Raw genomic sequence first — 26,842 nt, 5'->3', positions numbered from 1 at the left:
TTTAAGAAGTGAACTGTTTTCTGTCTTTGTAGAAAAATGGTTATTGCTTTGTTTTTGCCAAAATACTAAGTGTTCTCAAGGACTCTGAACTGTTTTGAACCTATGACCTGACACTATGATGCTCTTTGCGTTCTGCAGTTTTCATGACTTTTCTTTCTCTCTTCTGACTAGTAAGCTACCTATTTTTTGTTGTTGTTTTTCTGTTCCTCGTAGCCTACCTTCCACTGAAATCTGTGGTGTGTACCAGGAACTGATAAGCAAGCTGGTTGGGGTTGTTTTTCCAAATACATGCTGACAGAGGGCCTGAGCCTCAGCCCTGCGAATAGGTGTCTGAATTAATTTGGCACATGGCCGTGCCACTCATGAGCCCGGAAACACTAGTGGAGCATGTGCCCTATTTGTAAAGCACAGTGTCAGAACAAGGTTTGTCAGGAGATCAGGACTGGCCACTTTGCTTCTCTCTTTGCTGAGTTCCCGATAGTTGACTTGGGGCTTCCCTTAAGTGGGTTGTTACATTGACTTGAGCTGCCCCAGGTATGTTTAGGTATCCGCTGTACTGAGAAAAAGAAAAAAGAATAGTGTTTCGTTGTATTTCTGTGTTCTTTTAGTAACCTCAGAAATAGAGACTTATCCTAATGAATCAAATATAAACACCCTAAACCTGAAAATACAGGTACCTGTTTACTCAGTAATGGAAGATTTGAAGAAAAGAAATAGTCTACTCTTTCCTAGGCCTTTAGTCTCCTTGTCTAGGGCCAGTTAGTATCCTCTGAACCGATTTTCATTTTAAAAACTTGCTCTGTCTGTAAGTACAATGAGTTCATAAAGTTTGAAAAAACTTTGCAAACAACGAAGTACTTCAAGAAGAAGATGTGGTGGACAGAGAGCAGTGGTGAGAACTAGATGGTGAAGGTTGAACCTGAAATGGTGGCCAAAGCCAGGTGCTCCAACATCAGGAGAAGCAGAGAGCCAGCAAGGGGTGACAGCAGAAAAGAATACAAGCATCTGAGTGCTCATTGTAGCATATCTAAGCTACAGATGCTAAGCCTTAATCCCTACAGTAGCCTTTCAGATGTGAAGTTCTCCAAAGCTAAAGTAGAAATAAGACTAGATAGATGAAGGAGACAGGAAAGAAGAACTAGCAAGGACTTGTTTGTCCACCCAGTGCTTGAAATGAGCCACAGGGAAAGCTGCACAGGGAAAGACACCAGAGCCATACTGATACCCTGTCTCTCCTGCTCAGCCTGCACCAGGAAGTGGGTTTCTGTGTGATTACAAAATCACACTTAAAAGAAAGACCACATAGATTAAATGAGCTATTCTACTTCTCCATTTCATTCTTAAGAGCCAAGTACTTACCAGTTTTCATACTGTCTTCAAATAGACCTGGGACCAGTGTGAAAAGAAAATCAAGGAGCTAAAAAGCAGGCTGCAAGTCCTAAAAGCACAGAGTGGAGACCCTCTTCCAGAACTCCACGAGGACCTCCACAAAGAAAAGGAGCTGATTAAGGTATGGAAGTCTGAACCTGTGTCAAGATAATCACTCGGCGCTTCTCTGAGCCTTTGAAGCATTTGCTTCCTTTCTGTGTCGTTGCTCAAACTCAGCTTTCTGTACAGTTGGAAGAGATTTACTCAGTTTTCTGTCAAACATCACACTTTGGGTTCTTGTGGTATTAGACTTGATGTCTTTTGTGATTCTTATGTGAAAATGAGACAGACTTTTGCAAAACCTCCCATCTTAGGATTTTGGGGGTTTTCTCCTTCAGGTCCTCTTTCTATTCTCTTTAATGTAAAATGTAGCCTCTGGGATTACTTAAAAGCTATTTATTCCCTTACTGCATGACCTTATCTTTGAGATGAGAGTGAAGTATGACTTACAGGAATCATTTTTAAAATCAGTAGGTTGAGTTTTTTGCTCTAGAATAACTTTTATATAAAAAAATTGAGACTGATAGTTTTTAATCTTTTTTCTTTCTTCAGTGACTTTAGGGCTCAAATTTAAAATATGAGGTAGTATACATGCCTAGATTTCATGAGACCCCATCTCAAGAAAAAAGAAATGAAAAAATAAGAAGAAATGAGTAGTCTTACCCTTGAGACTATGCTAGAAATTAGTGTCCTTAAGGCTCCCTACATTTTTTTTCACTGTTGTAAAAATTTCTATTGTGCTAAAAAGCATAACAAATAACATGACAAACTGCCATGCAGCTATCACCCAGCTAAGGAAATGAAGCACTGCAAATACAGTTCAAGTGTCCCGTTCAACTGCCAGTTACTTACCCTCCCCCAGCTCAGGTGTCCACCACCCGGCCTAGCATCCCTATGCATTTCTTAGTTTTAATACATAGTTATGTAGCCCTCAATGAAGTATAAAAGTATTGCTTTCTGGTCTGAAACTGCATGGAAGCAGTACCATGCTGTCCAGCACAAATAATGCAACTTTTTCCCTCGTGATTTTGAGTCACCGTGTTGATACCCCTCACTCTGTCACACTCGTGCTGTAGAGAGGCAAATGACTACCAAACAGTCTGCACACCCCTTCTCCAGTCACTTGGTAGTGTCACATTTTTTTTTTAACTTTTCTAATCTGACAGGTGTGAGATCGTATCTCTTTATTGATGTTAACTGTGTATTTTTCATGTCTATTGAGCTATCACACCTGCCCATTTGTGAATTACCTACTTATTTTTTACTCAGTTTTGTGTTGGGCTATTTACAGTTGCTTATTTATTCCAGATTCTGCTCCTCTGTGCATGCATGCATTGTAAATGGCTCCTCCCACTGGAGAGCCTGCTTTGCTACTTTGCCTTGATGTAACTGGCTGCACAAAAGTTATGTTATGGCCTTGTCGATGAATTGATTGATGTTTTCCTATATGATTTGTATTCATATAATGCTTCTACTTCCTTCTGAAAGTTTTTTTTTTTTCATTTTTCTTTTATTATTCATATGTGCATACAAGGCTTGGTTCATTTCTCCCCCCTGCCCCCACCTTACCACCCACTCCGCCCCCTCCCTCTCCCCCCCACCAATACCCAGCAGAAACTATTTTGCCCTTATTTCTAATTTTGTTGTAGAGAGAGTATAAGCAATAATAGGAAGGAACAAGGGGTTTTGCTGGTTGAGATAAGGATAGCTATACAGGGCATTGACTCACATTGATGTCCTGTGCGTGGGTGTTACCTCCTAGGTTAATTCTTTTTGATCTAACCTTTTCTCTAGTACCTGTTCCCCTTTTCCTATTGGCCTCAGTTGCTTTAAGGTATCTGCTTTAGTTTCTCTGCGTTAAGGGCAACAAATGCTAGCTAGTTTTTTAGGTGTCTTACCTATCCTCACCCCTCCCTTGTGTGCTCTCGCTTTTATCATGTGCTCAAAGTCCAATCCCCTTGTTGTGTTTGCCCTTGATCTAATGTCTACATATGAGGGAGAACATACAATTTTTGGTTTTTTGAGCCAGGCTAACCTCACTCAGAATGATGTTCTCCAATTCCATCCATTTACCAGCAAATGATAACATTTCGTTCTTCTTCATGGCTGCATAAAATTCCATTGTGTATAGATACCACATTTTCTTAATCCATTCGTCAGTGCTGGGGCATCTTGGCTGTTTCCATAACTTGGCTATTGTGAATAGTGCCGCAATAAACATGGATGTGCAGGTGCCTCTGGAGTAACAGTCTTTTGGGTATATCCCCAAGAGTGGTATTGCTGGATCAAATGGTAGATCGATGTCCAGCTTTTTAAGTAGCCTCCAAATTTTTTTCCAGAGTGGTTGTACTAGTCTACATTCCCACCAACAGTGTAAGAGGGTTCCTTTTTCCCCACATCCTCGCCAACACCTGTTGTTGGTGGTGTTGCTGATGATGGCTATTCTAACAGGGGTGAGTTGGAATCTTAGCGTGGTTTTAATTTGCATTTCCTTTATTGCTAGAGATGGTGAACATTTTTTCATGTGTTTTCTGGCCATTTGAATTTCTTCTTTTGAGAAAGTTCTGTTTAGTTCACGTGCCCATTTCTTTATTGGTTCATTAGTTTTGGGAGAATTTAGTTTTTTAAGTTCCCTGTATATTCTGGTTATCAGTCCTTTGTCTGATGTGTAGTTGGCAAATATTTTCTCCCACTCTGTGGGTGTTCTCTTCAGTTTAGAGACCATTTCTTTTGATGAACAGAAGCTTTTTAGTTTTATGAGGTTCCATTTATCTATGCTATCTCTTAGTTGCTGTGCTGCTGGGGTTTCAGTGAGAAAGTTCTTACCTATGCCTACTAACTCCAGAGTATTTCCTACTCTTTCTTGTATCAACTTAAGAGTTTGGGGTCTGATATTAAGATCCTTGATCCATTTTGAGTTAATCTTGGTATAGGGTGATATACATGGATCTAGTTTCAGTTTTTTGCAGACTGCTAACCAGTTTTCCCAGCAGTTTTTGTTGAAGAGGCTGCTATTTCTCCATCATATATTTTTAGCTCCTTTGTCAAAGATAAGTTGCTCATAGTTGTGTGGCTTCATATCTGGATCCTCTATTCTGTTCCACTGGTCTTCATGTCTGTTTTTGTGCCAGTACCATGCTGTTTTTATTGTTATTGCTTTGTAATATAGTTTGAAGTCAGGTATTGTGATACCTCCTGCATTGTTCTTTTGACTGAGTATTGCCTTGGCTATTCGTGGCCTCTTGTGTTTCCATATAAATTTCACAGTAGATTTTTCAATCTCTTTAATGAATGTCATTGGAATTTTGATGGGAATTGCATTAAACATGTAGATTACTTTTGGGAGTATCGACATTTTTACTATGTTGATTCTACCAATCCATGAGCATGGGAGATCTCTCCACTTTCTATAGTCTTCCTCAATCTCTTTCTTCAGAAGTGTATAGTTTTCCTTGTAGAGGTCTTTCACATCTTTTGTTAGGTTTACACCTAGGTATTTGATTTTTTTTGAGGCTATTGTAAATGGAATTGTTTTCATACATTCTTTTTCCGTTTGCTCATTGTTAAGTGTATAGAAATGCTAATGAATTTTCTATGTTGATTTTATATCCTGCTACCTTGCTATAGCTATTGATGATGTCTAGAAGCTTCTGAGTAGACTTTTTTGGGTCTTTAAGGTATAGGATCATGTCGTCTGCAAATAGGGATATTTTGACAGTTTCTTTACCTATTTGTATTCCTTTTATTCCTTCTTCTTGCCTAATTGCTCTGGCTAGGAATTCCAGTACTATGTTGAATAGGAGTGGAGATAGTGGGCATCCTTGTCTGGTTCCTGATTTTAGAGGGAATGGTTTTAATTTTTCTCCGTTAAGTATAATACTGGCTGTAGGTTTGTCATATATAGCTTTTATAATGTTGAGGAACTCTCCTTCTGTTCCTAGTTTTCTTAGAGCTTTTATCATGAAGTGATGTTGGATCTTATCAAAGGCTTTTTCTGCATCTATTGAGATGATCAAGTGGTTTTTGTCTTTGCTTCTGTTAATGTGGTTTATTACGTTTATTGATTTTCGTATGTTGAACCACCCCTGCATCCCTGGGATGAAGCCTACTTGGTCGTGGTGAATAATCTTTTTGATGTGTTGCTGAATTCGGTTTGCCATTATTTTGTTGAGGATTTTTGCATCAATGTTCATTAAGGAGATTGGCCTATAGTTCTCCTTTTTTGGAGGTGTCTTTGCCTGGTTTTGGGATAAGTGTAATACTGGCTTCATAAAATGTGTTTGGCAGTTTTCCTTCCCTTTCTATTTCGTGGAACAGTTTAAGGAGGGTTGGTATCAGTTCTTCTTTAAAGGTCTGATAGAATTCAGCAGAGAATCCATCAGGTCCTGGACTTTTCTTTTTGGGGAGACTCTTGATTGCTGCTTCAATTTCATTTTGTGTTATAGATCTATTCAGGTGATTATTTTCCTCTTGGTTCAGTTTTGGATGATCATATGTATCTAGAAATCTGTCCATTTCTTTAAGATTTTCAAATTTATTTGAATATAGGTTCTCAAAGTAGTCTCTGATGATTTCCTGGACTTCCATAGTGTTTGTTGTTATCTCCCCTTTTGCATTCCTAATTCTACTAATTTGGGTTTTTTCTCTCCTCATTTTAGTCAGGTTTGCCAGGGGTCTATTGATCTTGTTTATTTTTTCAAAGAACCAACTTTTTGTTTCATTAATTCTTTGTATGGTTTTTTTGGTTTCTATTTCGTTGATTTCAGCTCTTATTTTTATTATTTCTCTCCTTCTATTTGTTTTGGGATTTGCTTGTTCTTGTTTTTCTAGGAGTTTGAGATGTATCATTAGGTCATTGATTTGGGATCTTTCAATCTTTTTAATATATGCACTCATGGCTATAAACTTTCCTCTCAAGACTGCCTTAGCTGTGTCCCATAGGTTCCGGTAGGTTGTGTTTTCATTTTCATTGACTTCCAGGAACTTTTTAATTTCCTCTTTTATTGCATTGATGATCCATTCTTCGTTAAGTAATGAGTTATTTAGTTTCCAGCTGTTTGCATGTTTTTTGTCTTTACTTTTGTTGTTGAGTTCTACTTTTACTGCATTGTGGTCAGATAGTATGCACGGTATTATTTCTATTTTCTTATATTTGCTGAGGCTTGCTTTGTGCCCTAGGATATGATCTATTTTGGAGAAGGTTCCATGGGCTGCTGAGAAGAATGTATATTGTGTAGAGGTTGGATGAAATGTTCTGTAGACATCTACTAGGTCCACTTGATCTATTGCATATTTTAGATCTTGGATTTCTTTATTGAGTTTTTGTTTGGATGACCTATCTATTGAGGATAATGGAGTGTTAAAGTCTCCCACAACCACTGTGTTGGCGTTTATATATGCTTTTAGGTCTTTCAGGGTATGTTTGATGAAATTGGGTGTGTTGACATTGGGTGCGTACAGATTGATGATTATTATTTCCTTTTGGTCTATTTCCCCTTTTATTAGTATGGAATGTCCTTCTTTATCTCGTTTGATCAATGTAGGTTTGAAGTCTACTTTGTCAGAGATAAGTATTGCTACTCCTGCTTGTTTTCGGGGGCCATTGGCTTGGTAAATCTTCTTCCAGCCTTTCATCCTAAGCATATGCTTATTTCTGTCGGTGAGATGAGTCTCCTGTAAGCAACAAATTGTTGGATCTTCTTTTTTAATCCATTTTGTCAAACGGTGTCTTTTGATGGGTGAATTAAGTCCATTAACATTAAGTGTTAGTACTGATAGGTACGTGGTGATTCCTGCCATTTAGTTGTCTTAGTTGTTTGAAGGTTTGATTGTGTGTACCTAACTTGATGTTTACTCTCTTCTGTCTTGCTTTTTCTTATCCTGTGGTTTGGTGCTGCCTGCCTTTTCATGGTTAAGTTGGGTGTCACTTTCTGTGTGCAGGATCCCTTGCAGAATCTTTTGTAATGGTGGCTTTGTGGTCACATATTTAGTTTCTGCTTATCATGGAAGACTTTTATTGCTCCATCTATTTTGAATGATAGCTTTGCTGGGTAGAGTATCCTGGGGTTGAAGTTATTTTCATTCAGTGCCCGGAAGATCTCACCCCACGCTCTTCTTGCTTTTAATGTTTCTGTTGAGAGTCTGCTGTGATTTTGATGGGTTTACCTTTGTATGTTACTTGTTTTTTCTGTCTTACAGCCTTCAATATTCTTTCCTTAGTTTCTGAACTTGTTGTTTTAATGATGATATGTCGTGGAGTAGTTCTATTTTGATCTGATCTGTTTGGTGTCCTGGAGGCCTCTTGCAATTGTATGGGAATATCTTTCTCTAGATTTGGGAAATTTTCCGTTATTATTTTGTTGAATAGATTACGCATTCCCTTCGCTTGCACCTCTTCTCCTTCTTCGATGCCCATGATTCTCAAGTTTGGTCTTTTGATGGAGTCAGTGAGTTCTTGCATTTTCTTTTCACAGGTCTTGAGTTGTTTAATTAATAGTTCTTTGGTTTTTCCTTTAATTACCATTTCATCTTCAAGTTCAGAGATTCTGTGTTCTGTTTCTTCTATTCTGCTGGATTGGCCCTCCGTTTTGTTTTGCAGTTCTGTTTCGTTCTTTTTTCTGAGGTTTTCCATATCCTGGCAGTTTTCTTCTTTATTGTTGTCTATTTTTGTCCTGAGTTCATTTATCCATTTATTCATTGTGTTCTCTCTTTCACTTTGGTGTTTATACAGTGCTTCTATGGTTTCCTTTATTTCTTCTTTTGCTTTTTCAAATTCTCTATTTTTATTGTCTTGGAATTTCTTGAGTGTCTCCTGTACATTTTGGTTGACCCTATCCAGTATCATCTCTATAAAATTCTCATTGAGTACTTGTAGTATGTCTTCTTTTAAATTATTCTTGTGGGCTTCATTGGGTCCTTTGGCATAGTTTATCTTCATTTTGTTGGAGTCTGGATCTGAGTTTCTGTTCTCTTCATTCCCCTCTGGTTCCTGTACTAATTTTTTGCTGTGGGGAAACTGGTTTCCCTGTTTTTTCTGTCTTCCCGTCATTGTCCTTGGTGTTGTTACTGTCCCTGTACTGTGCGTATTTAAGTATTTTCTAGCTTGTAATAATAACAATGGTAATATTTAGAACGGAAGAGTGAGCTGAGATGGAAAGCAAGAAGTTAAAGAAAAGGGGAAAACAAATATACAGACAAGAGGGAGAAAGCAGAACAAGGTATCAGACAAGAGAGTTTCAAAGGTATAAACAGGGAGTGTTAGTGTACTAATCGACAGTAAGCTGAACAGACATTAGAGAGACAGAGAGAGGATTGAAAATCAAAGATAAAAAAATAAAAAATAAGTAAATGAAAGTAATATCTATATATAAAAATGAATTAAAATAAAATGGAAAATAGAAAATTAAAAAAAGAAAAAAACCAAAAAACTTCCAAGTTTATATGCAATGCAGTTTCAGTCTTAATAATTTGTGTGTCCGTCTCAATCTCCAGTCCTGGAGTTGGTGCCTCAGATGTTGTTCTGTAGTTGTCTCATCAAAGGGGATGCATAAAGTAGAACAAAACTACACTCACACACACACACACACACACACAAAAGCCCCACCAAGTGTCCCCAGTTCAAATGCAATACAGTTTCAGTAAGTTTTTCGGCTTGCAGGTGTAATTCAGTTGTTGTCTCATCAAAGGTAGGGAGAAAAAGAAAAAAAGCGTCTGGAGACAGTTCTGAGAGTGGTATCTGCAACTGTGGCTTGCCTGCCTGCTGCTCTCAGCCTGTAGCTGGCGGCGTTATTCATGCAGATCTCTGGGGTGAACTTAGCACTCACCTGGTCCCACAGGCTTTGTTTGTTCAGAGTTGTCCTGTGCGGGAGCCTCTGCTACAGGCTTTCCCCTTTCCAAGCACTGGGAAAGGTGACACTGCCCCCGCGTTGTCAGGCCTGCGTGTTTATTTACAGTTCACGTGGGAAGTGGGTCTTCCCTCCTCTCACAAGCTTTCCTGCTCCTGATTACTGGGCGGTGTTGCTGCTCCTGCCAGCCGCCATGTTTGTTTACAGGTCACATAGGAAGTGGGTCGTCCCTCCTCTCCTGTGGAGTTTTCCTCCCTCCTCTCACAAGCGTCCCTGCTCCTGGTTGCTGGGCGCACCCCGCTCCTGCCAGAGCCTCTCCGGCCTGCCCGGCTTGTTTATTTACAGTCCCGGGAAGGGTTCCCTTCCCCCAATCTTCAGCGCTCAGGGCGCCCCACACTCTTTCCAGTGTGTCTTAACTGTTCTTATTGCTTATTACTCAGTTTCTCTTTTTTCCCCGGGTGGAGGTCAGTCTGTCCAGGGGGCTATGCTGCTCTGGCCCAGGTTTGTCTGTGGGGGTACCGTGGTACCGCGAAGCTCACCTGGTCCACGTCTTCCCAAGCCGTATGGGCGCCGGCCACTGGCGGCCCCGGGGGCCGTCCTCGGTTCTCCGTTTAAGGTGAAGTGGAGATTCTCTGCACTGGCTGGTTGAGAACTGGTGCAGAGATTTCCATGGGGTGAAGGCCACTGCCCAGCCAGAAGGGCCAGGGGGGTGAGGAGGAAAAGACCTGCCAAATGCACGAATCTTCCACAGCCAACAAATGCCTGGGAGCCTTCCTCCTCTTGTCTGCTCAACTCCAGCCTCCTGAAGCCTCCATACCGATTCCTAGAACTCAACTCCCTTTCTCCTTCACCCAGGAACCTTCTGAAAGTTTTCAAGTGTTACTTTTTTACTTTTAGCTCTTTGATTTAGGAAATGATTTTTATGTATGTTTTGAGTGAAGATCCACTTTTTATTTCATTTCTATAGATAGCAGTGATCTGCTTCCTGTTAATTGAATAATCCAGTGTCAAATCTCAGAAACATATGCAGGATTTGTCTCTCAGTGCTCAACTGTTTTGTTGGTCTGTTTCTTCAGCTTTCAAATCAAACTGTCCTCATTACTGAGCCTTATTATAAGCTTATTATTTTAGCTGCGACATACACCCACACCTGCTCTCCCATGTTCCGTGGAACATTTTTATTCCTGTGTTGAGGCTCAAACCCAGGGCCTCACCACTTGAGCCACACTCCAAGTCCTGGTCTGTTATTTTGAAACGTCAAAAATACTGCTTTTCTCTACTTCCTGATTTTTTTTTTAAATTGTATATTTATGTTGGTTCTGGGGACCTATCCCAGGGCCTTGAACCTACTAGGCAAGTGCTCTGCCCCTCAACCCTCGCTGATTATTGACAGTGTGTAGAAATGCAATTTTTCAACCATTTGCTAAACTCTCTTCTTAATTCCAGTAATTTGTATGTTGTCTTGGTTGTCTATAAGTACAACTATCACCTGTGAATAATGACAAATTATCTTTTGTTGTTTCTTTTTTCTAATTCCTACACTGTGTATCTCTTGTACCTCCACTCACCATTACCTCTAGAATAGTGTTAAACAGAAGCAGTGACAGCTGGCTCCTTCGTTTCATTCCTGATTTTAAGCAAAATGATTCTAGGACTAGAGGCATGCTTCAAGTGATAGAGTGCCTTGTCTAGCAAGCATGAGGTCCTAACTTCAAACCCCAGTCAAAAAGAAAACGATTCTAACATTTCGCCATTAAGTATGATATTTGCTGGTGATGCGTTAGACACAGCCTTTATCAAGAAGATTCCTGCCTATCCCTCATTTCCAAAGTTTCTACTGTCTCTCTGTCATCAGGTTTCGATCATGACAGGAGTAACAAATGAGAGAATTGAGTACCACCCTCAGTTGACAAGCAGGAGGTTCCTTCTAAAAGTCTGGAAGGCTGTGCAGAATGTGAAATACAAACCCTGAGGAATCATCATTTTCCCCAAGTGTCACACTCCTCAGTTTCCAGCGGAGTCTTTTCAGCCTCCCTAGCCCCAGCGTCCTAGTTATCAGTGGAAAGAATCAGGGAGAGGCAGAGAGCATTGAATTCATTCAACCCATGTCCATATTCCAAAAGATCCCAATCTGGGTAACCTGAAGCCTGACTAGGACATATGCGTCATCCCCCACTCACCTGGGGGAGTCGTGCTAGCTACCTGACCAGTCTGAGCTTTACTTTCCTCCTCCTAAAACCACATCCCCATTAAAGCCAAATTGGTATAAGAGGATAATTAATATACCCTCTCACCTCCCCCCAACAAACACAGGTGGAGCATCCCTAATTCAAAAATCCAAAATCCAAAATGCTCCAGAATTGGAGACTTTCTGATTGCCGGGTTGGTAGACTTTGGAGCATTTTGAATATTTGATTTTCAGAATAGGGATGAATGTTCAACTGGTAAAGTCTATGCAAATATTCTAAAATCCAGAAACCTCTGAAATCTGAAGTACTTCTAGTCCCTAGCATTTTGGATGAGGGATATTTAACCTGTGTATGATTTCTTTCTTTCTTTCTTTTTTTGGGGGGGAAGGTGGCACTGGGGTTTGAAGTCAAGGTCTCACACTTGCTAGGCAGGTGCTCTAACACTTGAGCCACGCTACCAGCCCAATTCCTTAATTTTTTTCACTTAACATTTATGAACATTTTGAAGTTCCTGATGCCCACAAACTGTTTTCTTTCCTTACAACCATATACTTTGATATCAAGGACTTACTGTATACCAGGAACTGTGGAAGGTGCTGGACAATGCCGTGAGGACAGTCCATTCTCCTGGAAAGACACACGTTAGCCATGCAACTGCACTGTGTGTGTGTGTGTGTGTAGATAGTGATAGTGAGCATTAGAGAGGGGAACAATGGGGACATCAATGAGATCATAAAACAGAGGTCCAAACTTTGTCCCGCGCTCATAGAAGACTCCCCTGAGGAGTTACCATGGTGTCCAAGACACCATAACCTCAGTTGGAATTTACTGAATGTTTTGTGGGAACACTAGGCTGAAGGATGGGAAGCATTCCAGGCTAATAATTTACAATGCAAATTTTAAAAGTCACTAGTTCTCTCTCCACATATTCATCATGCCCCCCAAATATATAAAACTCACCTTGAAAAGTCTGTGGAGCAAGACACAGGCATTCCTCTAAGGATGCGATTTGGCAGTGTGTCCTAAACATCACAGAAATGTCCATATTCAAAAGTCCTTCTCCTTTCAGTTGTAGGTATTTTAAGTATCAGTTTCAACTTGACTTTGGATAACACACCCTGGCACCTCCTCTGTAGGCATCAGAGCCAGCGCCTCTGAGCAGGCCCTGGGACAGACTGAGCTTCTTGACACCCAACTGGGAAACAGGGTGAAGCCCAGTGGTTTGGGGCTCCCCTCACTTTTATGTTACAGAGTGGTGCACCTGGACTTGTGAGTCACCCTTTAGGCTGGGTACCATTCAAGGTGTTCTCATCCATTGTTCTCATGAGTCTAAAACTATTTATCAGAAATGTAAAGATTTTTCTCTGATAAAGGTGTCCTTTCTTAATCATCGTGCAACTTTTAAAAATAATTCTCCAGGCCATTTTAGGAAATGTTAAGTTCTTGTGGGCAAATTAAGAAATCCTGCCACTGGAGCTTGTAGAACTCTGAAAATCAGTTAGTATGTTTTGATTGTGGCCACCCTTCGCGTTGATTGCCAGTGTGAGTGACATAGGATCTTCAGATTTCAACTGACAGTAAAAGTGGAGACCCTGAAAACATGCCATGCACGAAGAATTATAAGTACAATAAAAACCCAAAGGACTCTTGAGTGTTTAGGCTGTTTTCATATCTGTGGTGAAAGTCATTTGCCTGATTAAATCCTAGAATGCAAAGTTTTAACTTAAAAAAAAAAATGAAATCCCTTTATACAATTAATATATACCTATTAAAAAAAAAAGATAGGTAGATGAACCAAGGGTGTCATTCAGTGGTGGGGTGTTTGCCTAGCTTGTGTGAGGCCTTAAGTTTGAACACTGGCACTGCAAATAAATAAATAAAGGTGATGGTTCCACAGCCAGAGGAAATGATTTGCTGACTAATCTGCCAATTATTAGCAAACTATTTTTTTCCATTATTCTCATTCGCTTAGAAAATTAGTCAAAAATAATTCCCTTAGAAGTTGTTATACAGCAGTCAACAGGATCAACAATGCATTTCTGGGTTTTGTTTGTTTTTTAAATGGGAAAGCACACTTTTTTATGACCTACCTGAAACATAGTTCCTGGATTAAAAACGTGTGTGTGTGATCGTGAGGCTCCAAATAGACTGTACTTAAATCAGGGTGAAGACCTACACCTACCTGACTGTAAATCAGGATGATTCTATAAACCTGAGCTACCTGCGAAAAGCAAAAGGAAGGTAGAGAAGAACGTCCCTTGGAGAGACGGGTGCTGGGGAGCCGGCCAACCAGGGCTGCCGGCGCTGGCCGGGGCTGGTTCTCATTGCCAAGGTCCCTCCCCTTCCCAGCCTCCCCTCCCCCAGACTCTAATCAAAGGCTTAGCTACAGGTTTGGAAACAACAGCCCGAGTTAAAGACTTTCCCCCACCTTTTGTGTTTAAATGCAGGAACTGGAGAAGTCTTTGGCTGCCTGGACTCTGAACTTGAAAGAAGCAGAAACGATGAAGGCCGAGCTCAGCCGGCACGTTGTGGCGGAGGACGTGATGGTTTTGAAGGAGCAGATAGACCATTTGCACAGACAATGGGAAGACCTCTGCCTCAGAGTAAGTCAGTCAGCTGCAGCACGCTGCTCGGGAGTTGACTGAAATGGCCCCAAAGGCCAGTCGGAGTTAGAAAGGAGCTCGATTTCATTGAACCCGAGGGTCCCCAGGCCACCGCCACTCCTTCAGAAGGCTTTCACACATTTGACCCTTTGTTTCTGCAGTGCGAACTGCTGCCCCTTTGCACACTTGTAACTGAGCATTTTTTAAAAAGTCACCTTAAGTGGGAGGAAAATTGCAGTGACGAGGCCATGTGGACTGACTGCTCTCTGGCTGGTGTGGCAACGACGCTAATCAGCTTATTTCAGGAGGTCTCTGTGGCCTCTGCTCACTTCTGGGCTAATGGCAGGAGTCCCACTTGGTGCATTTCTGGGAGGACTGCATTCACATGCAATCCCATGTTTGTTTGAAGGAGCTGAGTTTTTAAATTCTCTAAAAGTAGGAATCAGCGGTGGCGTTATCTCAGCTGGTCACTGCTTGTGAGAATAGCATGGAGGTTAGTGTTACAGTTTGTCACAGGATCAAGATGGAATTACAGGGTTTAAGTAGTCTTAAAGATCTTTAAGACATAATTCTAGGAAAAATAAATTCCTTAATCTCATTTTTTATGAATTAAGACATGTATTTAAAAATGTTGACATTCAGACACTTCATAAAGCAAGAAACACCTTATCAAAAACTTGATTTTAGTATTTAATAATCACAATGTACCCAAATTTTAGATGTCCTAAGTTTTTATTCAAGTTCACATAAGAGTGAACTTATGAAGTGTGGAAAGTATTCTTGAAGGTAGAGGTACAGACTGGGGAGCAGATGTTTCTAATTGTGGCCTTTGTGAAATTAGTCAGAAGGACTCTGCACCAAATACCAACGCCAGGAGTTTTAAAAGCTAAGATAAATAGATGCCCAGGGAGTGGAAACAAAAAGCTTGTTTTTTTAGAGATAGGTTTTCAAGCCTTTTTAACACATTTGGCTGGGTAGGGTGCACAAACATTTGGAATTTTTGCCTTTCGCTGAAAGGGCAGCGGGGGAGTCTACCCAGCAAGAAAATCTCTGGCAGTTGACTTTTGTTTCCCCTTCTATAAACTGGGGTATTAAAACTTTACCGAAAGAACTCTTAACTCCCCTCTTTTAACTCTAAGTATTTAAAGGTTTTTAAGATCTGGGGATACGTTTGTCCGTTTAGTGAGGCTGATTTAAATCCAAATTTACTTACAAATTTGAATGCTGTAAGGAGGAGGAACTTGGCTGACATCGTAGTGTGTAGGGTAGGGGAGTCAGCCTGCTTGTTGCAAACCAGGTTTGGATGCCCCTTCTGTGGTTTCCGCCCAAAAGCCACAGTATACAATGAGAAGTGGATTCAATGAGTGGTGTGCATTGGTTTAGGTTTTGCTTCATTTTGCTTTGTTTAAACACTGAAACATTTATATGACTTAAATTTTTCTGGCCCGTTTGCACTACACATGTTTGGTTTGTATTGTGATCCGATTATAGTTTTTCAGTGGGTAGGACGTTGAACAGATAAGGACTTAGACACAAAAACAGTTTGGGTCATAAAGTTAGAAGTTAGCATGTTGTAAGCAGTCAGTAAACACATACTGAAAGAACAAAGACCGGAAGACATTGGGTGATGTTAGCCTTTTCTTGTTTCTAATTTTTTATGGTAATAGATACTATGTAATAGATACTTTCTGATCGTAACAGATGGGCACTGGGTAAACGCAATCCTTCCAGTCAGTTCCAGCATTTTATTACTCTGATGGCAGTTATCAAAGGTATAAGAAACTCTGATACTAAACCCTAGGTTTTAAGAGGAAGAAACATTTAAGTCACTAGAAGTACTGCCCAAAATGAGTGAAATTCCTAGTCCTTTTGACAGGGGAGAGAAGGAAGACCTTCCCTTCTGGCTGTCCTCAGCTGGCAAATGTCTTTCCACACCCAGGTGGCTATCCGCAAACAGGAGATTGAAGACAGACTCAACTCATGGGTCCTGTTCAATGAAAAAAACAAAGAGTTGTGTGCGTGGCTGGTGCAGATGGAAAACAAAGTTCTGCAGACCGCAGACATCAGCATCGAGGAGATGATTGAGAAGCTTCAGAAGGTGAGCAGGGTCACCCAGGTGGATGAAGTCTGGACCTCCCTGGGCTCCTCTGCTCTCCTCACCAACGGGGCTCAAAGAGGTCAGATATTGCTGGTGTGTTTCCAGTAAGCGTTTACACATTGGAAGGGCCTCACACTGACCCTTTTAAGGGGACAGTTGGAAAGGAGAAGATTCCGGAGAGATGAGAAGTATGAGCCCATCAGACATGTGTGTGGTGCTAAGATTTGCTTTTCCTTGGCTGGGAAGTCTGGCAGGAGAGGGGCTCGGGTCTCCAGAAGCAGGTTCTCTAGTTTGTGAGCAACCACCCTTTGCCAAGGAAGAGAGGCCAGCAGCAAGGAGGTTCATGACAGTGACTTTGAGGATCACTAAGCCCTAGAGCAGGGAGTGCAGTAAAAAGCACATTCTTCTTGCAGTCACCCAAAACACCACTCACTCAACCCGCAACCCTAGGAGAACTTGTACTGCTATTAAGCTGACTTAGTTATGTCCAGTTGGCCTCAGTTCCCAGGTAGGTTCTATTAGAAGATGTTTATGAGGGAAAACACAGGGACTGTTGCGTTCAGAAAGTAAGGACTGCCTTACACATTCCACATCTGCCCAGCAGGTGTGCTTCACTTTTTAGCCACTCAAGTGAAAAGGTGTGAGGAATTTTTAATTGTTTTTTATACCTGTTTTGGCAGTACTGGGGTTTGAACTCAGGCCCTCAGACTTGCTAGGCAGGTGCTCTGCAGCCCTTTTTCTCTGGTTATTTTGGAGCTATGGTCTCGCTTTTTTTATGCTCAGGCTGGCCTGGACCTTGAGCTCAGGTTTTAGATCTCCTATTTAGGCTTCCCACTGTTGCTGGGATAAGCGCATGCCCACCGTTTTTCCCCCATTGAGATTGGGGGGGGGGGGGGTCACACGAACATTTTTATCCAGGTCAGCCTTGATCCTCCCAATCTCAGCTTGGGATGACAGGTGAGAACTTTGTTGCATGGGCTATCCTTATACCATGATCCTCCCAATCTCAGCCTCCCAAGTAGCTAGTATTACAGGTGTGAACCTCTAGGCCTGGCTGAGAATTATTTTTAATTTCTTTTTTTAAAAATTAAAAGGCAAATGTGTGTTTGTGACCAGAGAAGGGTGGTAGTAATAGAGCCTCTGTGTTTCGTTGTCTCTGCCAGGACTGCATGGAGGAAATCAGCTCATTCAGTGAAAACAAGTTACAGTTGAAGCGAATGGGTGATCAGCTGATAAAAGCCAGCAACAAGACCAGAGCAGCTGAGATCGACGACAAGCTCAACAAAATCAATGACCGCTGGCAACATCTTTTTGATGTCATTGGATCCAGGTAAGAAATGGCCTAAAATGGCTTCTTAGTCCTGAGGTTCAGTGGTTGCTTCACAGAGCTAGTGAGCTGAGCCCAGCCTTCCTCTACAGTACATCTAGCAGTTCTATAAATTTACAGATTGAAGTTTGGTCTTAAAAAAAAAAAAAAAAAGTGGAAATTCTAATTTCCCACATTAAAGAGAAATGACTTTTTTAGTAAAATTTGTCATGAATTACATGAGTTTTATTGATTGGTATTGTGGTGCTGGGTTGGAACCCAGAGCCTCTGGTAGCAAGTGCTCTACCACTGAGCTACACTCTAGGCCCCATTTTTTTGTTGTTTTTGAGACTGGGCCTTGGCTGTGTTTCCCAGGCTGGCCTCCAACTCCTGCACTCAAGTGAGCCTTCCTCCTCAGCCTGCCAAGTAGCTGTGACTATAGACACGCGTCATATCCCCTGCCGGATTAGGTTTAAATGAGAACTGGAAACTTGATTTGGAAAGCATTCCTTGAGGAGGTTTTATTTAGAAATTCCAACTATGCGTTAGCATTGCTGTGTCCCAGATGGAAAGGTGTCTGCGTATTCCTGCCTCAGTGTGGTAAATGCCAGAGGGCTAGGCACAGGCCTGGGCTGGGGCCCTTTACTGCCCCCACAGCAGGGGCCCTCTGCAAGTGTGTGTTTGGTGTGCCAGGTGTCTGGTGGGCATCTGTGCTGGAGAATGTAGCTTTGAGTTGTCAGCATTTTGTGTGGACACAGGCACAGCTCTGACCACAAATCAAAGATTCATTTTCCAATGCAATTTTATCAGAAATAGAGCAGAATAAGGGTGATGTCCAAAGTTTTAAAAACCTTCACCAAATGTTTTTCTGCTGCAACCTGCCATACAGAGAAGCCACGTGACCTTGGCCCCACATCTGCATCTTGGTTTTATGTAACACTTCTCAGCTGTTTTGAATATACATGTAACTTGAAATATATATACCTGGGAGATACATGAAGAAGGGGGGATGAGAACAGAATTTAATGCAGCATATCCTTTACCTCTCTGTCGATTAGAACCCATAAATGAACCTGACCCCACAGCAAAGGGCTCTGAGAATTCTACGTAGGAAGTAAGACGAATCAATAGCATTAATGGGAGCAGATATCCGAGTAGCCGGAAAACCAAATGGTTCCAGAGCTCAGATCTCGTCTTCCTGGGAGTGGGGGTGAGGATTGGGACTAGGAAGAGCCTCACAGAAGGGCTACCATCTCAGATGATCCTGATGGTTGGGACTCTTTTTATGTTGGTTTGTTTGGGGACAGGGGAGGGTTGGTGTTTTCAGACAGGGTTTCACTATGTAAGTCAGGCTAGCCTCCTGCCTCTACCACCCTAGTGCTGGGATTACAGATGGGCACCACCACACCCAGTGGGTTGGGTCTCTTGATGGTTTCTGGAGGCAACAGGAGAGACACAAATAGGTATAGAAGCCTCTCAGAAAATGACAAGAAGCCCGACTGGCTCAGGTGTAAGAGATGAAGCTAGAAAGAGATTGGGGCTGACTCCTTAAAACTTCAAATCTCAGCTACAGACTTGGTCTCCTAAAGAAAGTCTGAGTCACCCGTGTTTTTTGAGAAGGGGAAAATTTCCTCAAGACCCACACGCAGGGGATATGGTGGGCAGGACACACTGAGTTGGATTCAACTTCTCGCCACCCCTTGCGGCAGCCTAAGTGAAGCAAAAGTTTTGAACCACTCCAGTCTTTGCCACTTACTCACCATGGAAACTTGAGTGCATGAATTACCCCTCAGTTTTCAAATCTGCAAAATGTGCCTGCCAGCATTGTTGACATCAGAGGCGGCTGTCCCTTGCGCGCAGGGGTGACATGCGGTGACATTTGGGTAGGTAGGACCAGAACAGCACGTAGAAGCCAGCGCTCATCAAGTGCTTATTTTCACTGTTTTTCCCGAAGAGAACGCTGAGACTTGGGAGCACACGGTTGTTGAGTTTCGGGAAGAGGCTGGGTTTTGTCTAGTAGCGAGAGGTCCCTTGTCCAGGAGGTGACCATCTTGCTCCCGGGGCTGGGAACGGAGCTCAGATGTTCATAGAAATGGATGAAGCCACGTGGGGTGAGAATATCATTTGCACTGGACAAATGGTGTCTGCCATCGTCGTCTTTACGTCCTGAGTTGTCCTGGGCCCTGGCCGTGGTCACGGCGTCATGACATTGCCCTGTGCGTGGTCATTCAGGAGCGAGTCCTAGCGCCTTGCCTCCTGAGACCGGAGTCACAGTCTGCTCCTAACCATGCATGGTCTCTCCCTGTGGGGCCTCACGGCTGTCTGCTGCCCACCCTGCCTCTCTGGCTGCCAGTTCCTTGGTGGGAAAGGGACAAAACAGAGGGTGAAATGCCATCGGTCTTTTGGAAATAGCTATTGGCAAAATAAGGAGCTGAAATAATGCAAATTTTTTGACCACCAGCTGTATTCTGAACAATATGCTTTTATGCCTTCACTGTAATTCTGAAAGAGCAATACCACTGTCCTTTGTTTATCTTTTGGCAATACTGGGGATTGAACTCGGGGCCTCACGCTTGCCAGGCAAGTGCTCTATCACTTGAGACACTCCACCAGTCCTTTTGCTGTTAGTTTTTCAAATAGGGTCTTGTGCTTTTTGCCTGGACTAGCCTTATCCTGCAATCCTCATACCTTCACTTTCTTAGTAGCTGTAATCACAGGCGTGTCACCATGGCTGGCTTATTTTTTGAGATAAGGTCTTACTCACTTTTGCCCATGCTGGCCTCAAACCACTATCCTCCAATCTCTGCCTCCCAAATAGATGGGATTATAGGCATGCATCAGCAGGCCCAGCCATATGATCCCATTTTACAGATAAGGAAACTGAAGGCTGAAGTTAAATAACTTTCCCGTGGTAATGTAGCCAGTTTCTGATGCAATCAGGATGTGGACTCAGACAGTTGTGTCACCTCCCTGCTACCTCAGACCCTTCTGGTGTGCAACACTGAAATGAGTAGAGCATAGTGAGAGCCTAGTCCTTCAACACGGAGGAATCTGGGAGGGAATAACTTCTCTTCCCCTAAAGCAAGGGCTGGGCAGAGGCAGAACACTAAGGAGCCTTGGATTGAGTGGGCCCCTTAGGTGAGAATGTGGATTGCGTGGACCTGCCAGAGTCATCCTCACCTAGAACCAGCTCCTCCTCTGATCTCTGGCACTGACTTCCCCTGCCATCCAGGAAGGCTAGGATTGGGAGTACAGGCTACCATGTTTACATTTAAACAGGGCCAATGAGGACCTGCACTACATGGTCCACTGATGACCTCCTTCACCCACAGGATTCTGGACATAGATCCTGCTGCTCACAGTATTCTGTTGTTTACTTTGTGGTAGGGACAGTGCCTGGCATGGTGGTGCATGCCTGTAATCCCAGCATTTAGGAGGCTAAGGCAGGAGGATGATGAGTTCAAGGCCAGCTTAGGCTACATAGGTACCCAGATTTATGACTTTAAGATTTTCATTACAAGCCTTACCTTCAAGGTTTGAAGTAGTATTCACAAATCTAAAATCTCACCAAGCCAAGTTTCATTCGCAGGGGATAAAGTAAAAAAACACAGCCGGACATGGTGACTGATGCCTGTAATCCCAGCTACCCAGAGATCGGGAGGATTTCGGTTCCAGGCCAGCCCAGGCAAAAAGTTAGCAATACCCCCAAGTCAGTCAAGCTGCTGTGGTACACGCCAGTGATCCCAGATACACGGGAGGACATAGTAGGAAGATCGAGGTCTTAGGCTGGCTCTGAGCAAAACCATGAGACCCTACCTGACAAGTAACTAAAGCAAAAAAGGACTGGGGTGTGACTGAAGTGGTTGAGAGCTTGCCTAGCAAGCATGAGGCTCTGAATTCAAAACCCAGTACCACAAGCAAAAAACAAAAGGCATGTTATTTTGGGTTCATTTCAGCAAATTCCAAAATAATTGATGACACACTGAAGACATGGTTTCTTAAAAACATACAGCATTTCTGATCATTTCAGGCACTAGGCTCATTTATGGGGTGGACAGAGGAGGAACCACTGCTGTTTGTTTGGCAGTACTGGAATTTGAACTCGGCACCTCTCTTACTGCACAGGCACTCCACCACTTGAGCCACACCCTGGCTCTGCTGTTAGGTTTTAACTGTGGGTCCCGCAGCTGTTGAGCGTAGGGGGCGCAGCTTGGCAATTGGAATTCTTGGAGAGCTTGGCTTTGGAAAATAGTTGATTCCTTTTTTTTTTCTGAAGCCTCGCACTTGATGTGGTACTGTGGCGTGGAAAGCAGTGGAGCTCAAACCTCAGCATGCCTCAGAAGCCCTGCAAGGAGTGAGAACAGGGTGTCTAACACGTGCCCAGCGGTGTTGCGCTGGGTGCTTATCTGGGGAATATGGTTTGAGCACCACTGTGGGAGCATAAGCAGGACCCGGGAACAAGGCATATGGCCTCTGTGAGCCTGTTTCCATGCTGATAGACCGTGTGTCATTCCCTCTCCGGCAAGGAGATGAAAGCTCAGAGATCCTGGATGAGGCAGCCTAGGCCAACCTAGTGCTTGTTATGTGTGGGTCCTGTGACTGTATGAAAACCATAGGTGGGAGAAGAGGCTTAGTCCCAAACCAGTCTTTTCTCATGTTCAGCCTCTATAAAATCCTTAAAGCAAAGAACCGAGCCAGGAATGATGATGCACCCCTGTAATCCCAGCAATGTGGGAGGCAGAGATCTGGAGGATCATGGTTTGAGGCCAGCCTGGGCAGAAAATTAGCAAGACCCCAATCTCAATCAATAAGTTGGGTGTGGTGGTGTGCACCTGTGATCCCAGTTAGGCAAGAGGCATAAATAGGATAGTGATGCAAGCTGGCTTGAACAAAAACACAAGGCTCTACTTGAAAAATAACAAAACCCCAGCCTGCCCCTCTCCCCCCCCTGCCCCCTCCCGAAAAAGGACTGGGGTGTGGCTCATGAATTGAGTATCTGCATAGCAAGCATGAGTTCAAACCCTGAGTCCAAAACCCAGTATCACCAAAAATAAAAGAACCTGGGGAATATATCCCCTGAGATCACGGTGGGGAGCCCATCATCTTTATAGATGACTGGGCTAGGCTAAAGTTTAATTCTCTACAGTCCAATCTGACCTGATGACCAGAAATTGACTTACGTCTTACTGCGCCATTTGACAGATTAAATGAAGAGTGAGTGTTTTAACTGTAGTCAGGAGCTGCTCCTATTCCTTGTGTTTTCTTAGTAGCTTTGAAAAGTTCCTCACCAAAACCTGGATGCAGGAGAGAAAAGTGAGTTACAGCGAGTGTTTTCAGAGCTGCCGTCTGTGCCGTGCTCTGTGGTGGGGGAAGCTGGGTAACCTCAGAACAGGTTAGGTAGGAAGTGTGGAGCAGGGGGTGCCAGATGCAGGTAAGTGTGCTTCAGCCAGCAGAGCCTGCACTCCAAGGAGAGCTTTCTTAGGTTAGATTTCATCTTCTCACGGGAACTGAGACCACAGAAGGATTTGGCCTGCCACATTATCTTACCCATGTCTGTTTTGTTTTTTTGTTTTTTTTTTAAATGCCGGGCACTGTGGCTCATGCCTTGAGTCCAGCTACTTGGGAGGTAGAGAGTTAGGAGGCTTTCACTTCAAGGCCAGCTTGGGCAAAAAGTTAGCAAGACCCCATCTCAACTAATAAAAGCTGGGTGTGGTGTTGTGTGCCTGTCATTCCAGCTACAAGGGGAGCAGAAATAGAATTGTAGTTCAGTCCAGCCCAGCCGTAAATTCAAGATCTTATTCAAAAAATGACTAAAGCAAAAAGATCTGAAGGTGTGGCTCAATAGATAGAGCACCTGTCTAGCAAGTGCAAGGTCATGAGCTTAAACCCCAGTACTGGGGGGAGAAAAAGACAGTACTGGGTGAACACTTCAAAAGCCCTACTTTTGTTTCCCAGCACCCCCTTGAAAATGAAAGTCTTGAGCACTGTGGACACGGTCACACGGTATCTGTAGGGAGTCCCTCTGTCTGGTTGTGGATCTTGGCCGAGCCTCTTGTGGAGACATTTGTAGGGGTAGGGACTTCTTAAAGACTCTAGCAGTATGGGTGAGTGACCTGTTGAAAACTTGCAACGCCTAAAAGGGCCACCACAGAATGTTTGCATTAGCGATGTCTCTGGGTCGGGGCCATTAGTGAGTTTAGTTTTCTTTGTGCTTACCTGTGCTTTCTAAGGAAAATGCCTTCCTGTTCTTAATTTCTCTTCAAGAGTACTGTCAATCTCAGTGAGGCCCTTTACTTGAATCAAAAGTACCATATGACCAAAAGTTGGGTCCCTACCTTTTTGACACGGGATTGCTTTTTTGATTTCAGATGTATCAAGTCCGTGGCTTTCTTGATTTCAGAACTATCAAGTCTATGGAAAGAAACCACAACTAAGCATACTCTTTACATTTCCCCCTACCAATGTGAAACGCCTTACCTAGTTTATAACAGTAGCAACAAAAATGTCATTTAAACTCAGCAGCTCGGACTGTGGCACCTGGTGTTACCACTGTTTCCATCCCTTGTCAGGGAGACAGAAACTGATAAAGCTCCTCATTGCTCTTTTGTGTGTATTTTCTCAAGGTCACTTTCAGAGACCAAACAATGCTTCTAGTCACAAAATTGACTTGCTCCGTGTAGCAGGTCGCCTGCCCCTGCGATACTGGAAGGATTTGGAGATTATTTTAGCACAGAGAGAGCCGGTATGCTGTGAGCCTCCCCACTTCCATTTTCCTTCCCATCAGCCCAGTCACCCCACCTCTGGAACACAGCATGCAGAAGTGCCTTCCTGGAGGTCGGGGAGCATTCCAGGGGGAGAGCAGCTGTCAGTGGAATGATGTGCAGCGTCAGGCAGGTCCTCAGTTTCTCTGATAGTCATGCCTAGCAAGTCACAGGAGCAGTCAAGCCTGTGGGCCTGAGTAAATCAGACACTGCATTTTGGGAGAAACATCTGCTGTCCTTATTCCATGGTGTAAAAGGTGTCTTCAAGGTGAGGGTATAACAGTGACCAAGTAGTGGGCTTTAGCAACCCAGGAGAAAGGGTTGGTGTCATAAGTCTCAAAGTTAAGCTAAGAGTGAGCCTAACACAAACCTAACAGGTGCTCAGGACCACTAGGGATAAGGAGGAATGTCCAGACGCCCTGTTATGGTGGACTGGGAGGGATGAGCTAGCAGGGAGATTTTAAATTTTCTTCTTCTGCAAAGTTCCAAGCTCCATTTGTCCTCAAGATGGAGTTTTTCTGTGATAGGTAATGGAATAGATTAAAGATTAAAGGAGCCGGCACCAGTGACTCACGCCTATAATCTTAGCTACTTAGGAGGCAGAGATCAGGAGAATCACAGTTCAAAGCCAGCCCAGGCAAATAGTTTGTGAGACCCTATCTTGGAAAAAAAAAAAAAAAAAATCACAAAAAAGGGCTGGTGGAGTGGCTCAAGGTGTAGGCCCTGAGTTCAAGCTCCAGTACTGCCCAAAAAAAAAAAAAAGATTAAAGGAATTCTTCTGGTCTTCCTATGCAGGCAGAAAAGCCCCATGGTGGAAATGTCTTCTTTAGGACAGGAAGAAGACATCCCTGTTAGACTTAGGGGCTTCAGATTTCACTGTTTCCTTTAAACTGAAAACAGAAATTAAAAGGAGAACAGAAATTCTTTTTTCCATGTCCCCAATCTAAATGTTTGTTCCCTGCGTTTCCAGCACTTCATAAATAGCCCCAGGCCAAGATAACACTGTGACTGTCTCCCCCATCCTCAGCGGCAGAACAAAGACTGTGTGTGCAGGAAAAGCTGGGGATGTTTTATTGAAAGGGAGAAAACTGAGATTAGAGATTGCAGGGCGCCAGAGGTGGCTTCCTTTCTCCCAGCATTGCCCGGTGCTGGGGAGCCCGAGCCAGCCGATGCCCACGAGGAGCCTTGGGGATGCTGCGTCAGGCAGGGGGCCGACGCTGAACCAGTGAATGAGGCGGGCTGGGCAGGGGAGGGGCCGGTGGAGGTGGTGGTGGAGGTGCAGCCAGGAGCTGAAGCTTTTGCTTAAACGCAAGGAATGATTTTTCACCACACACAGTAAGTGCCATCTCAGCTGGCAGCTCTGCCTGTGGCCAAGGCAGTGCCACTCTCTGCTGTCTTGCTCTCTCATCTGGGTTACAATAGAAATCACCGATGACATGGTGGCTGCAGAGTGTGTGGGCTCAGCCATCGGGGGATGGGTTCTCTCCCGCGTCAGCAGCATGCGTGTGGTGTCTGCAGTGTGCCTCTGACAAGCAGGGCAGAGACGTGAGGATGCTGGGGGGGGTTGGGGTGGAGGACGATGGAAGTCCTCCGGCTGGAAGGATGCTTTTCAGTTAGCTCTGAAATGGGATGGCCGTGCCTCAAATCAGGGTTTCCAGATCTGGGAGTAATTGATTATTTTATTGTAAAGATGTCTGCTCCTTTAAAAAAGATACAGTTATACAGAATTCCTGACAGGCTTTTAGCCACTGACAGCTGCCTACGGGTTTGACTGTTTGTTTATTTCAGTACAGATTCAGATACCTTGGACCACCTTGGTTTCCCTTAGTAATTTTTGTTATGCTGTCCACATTGGCATAGGAATTTTTTTGTTAACTTACACTGATCTAGGACTTTTATGATTTGACTTTAGACTGCTTAGATGAGAACAGGAATGAAAGGTAAATTATTCCATGTGCATGAATATGAATTGCTCCAAATGCATGCGCATCTGACATTAGAGGCTCTGTCATCCACTGTAAGACTTGAGCTTGGAACATGGTCTGATACCAGCCCACCTTCATTTTGACTGTTGGTTCTGGAGGGGGAGCTGAGTTCGTCAGTTACATTTTGATCCATTACTAGCTAAGATCAAAGAGACATTGCCTGCACTTTGGTCCTTTTCTTCTATAAGAAGGCTTAATTCTTACTTTGTTCGGTTTCATAGAAAAATGTCAGTACAGGTGGACAGCTTCCCATTTGCACCTAAAAATCGTACTGATCTGATTATCAGAACTGGGAGCCAGAGTCAGGGAAATGTGCTTCTTTTCTGGATAAGCGTGATTTGTTGAAATACGTATGTGAGCCAAGAGCACCTGGGGCACGTGTGGAGGGCAAGCCACACAAACACAGCATCTGGGAGGTTGATGTGATGCGGTGCTGTGCCAACAGGCTGCTTTTTGAATAGGCTTCCTTGTTTCCTGATACTAACTGAGGATTTAGATGTTTCCAAGAGCAATATTAATGAGGCCTAACGTGGAGGTCTTCACCAGGATTGGCAAACGGCACATAATTCCTGCCCTGGGAAAGGTGACAGTTGGATTACGGTGTCTGCAGAAAACAGAATGATACTCC

The 26,842-nt window shown here is 43.3% G+C and overlaps 1 protein-coding gene across 12 annotated transcripts in view; it reads left to right on the top strand.

The window, feature by feature from the left end:
• Window positions 1-26,842, top strand: part of Syne2 (spectrin repeat containing nuclear envelope protein 2) — a 300,742-nt gene that overhangs the window by 246,517 nt on the left and 27,383 nt on the right. For 11 of the 12 annotated variants that reach the window (XM_074067818.1, XM_074067817.1, XM_074067815.1 and 8 more), the window contains 4 exons: window positions 1,385-1,510; window positions 13,909-14,064; window positions 16,004-16,162; window positions 17,326-17,492. In XM_074067818.1, coding sequence (XP_073923919.1) covers window positions 1,385-1,510; window positions 13,909-14,064; window positions 16,004-16,162; window positions 17,326-17,492 — 608 coding nt within the window. Of the gene's footprint in view, window positions 1-1,384; window positions 1,511-13,908; window positions 14,065-16,003; window positions 16,163-17,325; window positions 17,493-25,487; window positions 25,565-26,842 lie in introns of those variants that run through there. The other variant, XM_074067819.1, reaches the window with a different exon arrangement.

Source organism: Castor canadensis, chromosome 3 (assembly GCF_047511655.1).
Source record: "Castor canadensis chromosome 3, mCasCan1.hap1v2, whole genome shotgun sequence".
NCBI lineage: Eukaryota > Metazoa > Chordata > Mammalia > Rodentia > Castoridae > Castor > Castor canadensis.
The sequence above is the reverse complement of the archived record's forward strand: the minus strand, read 5'-3'. Positions and strand labels throughout refer to the sequence as shown.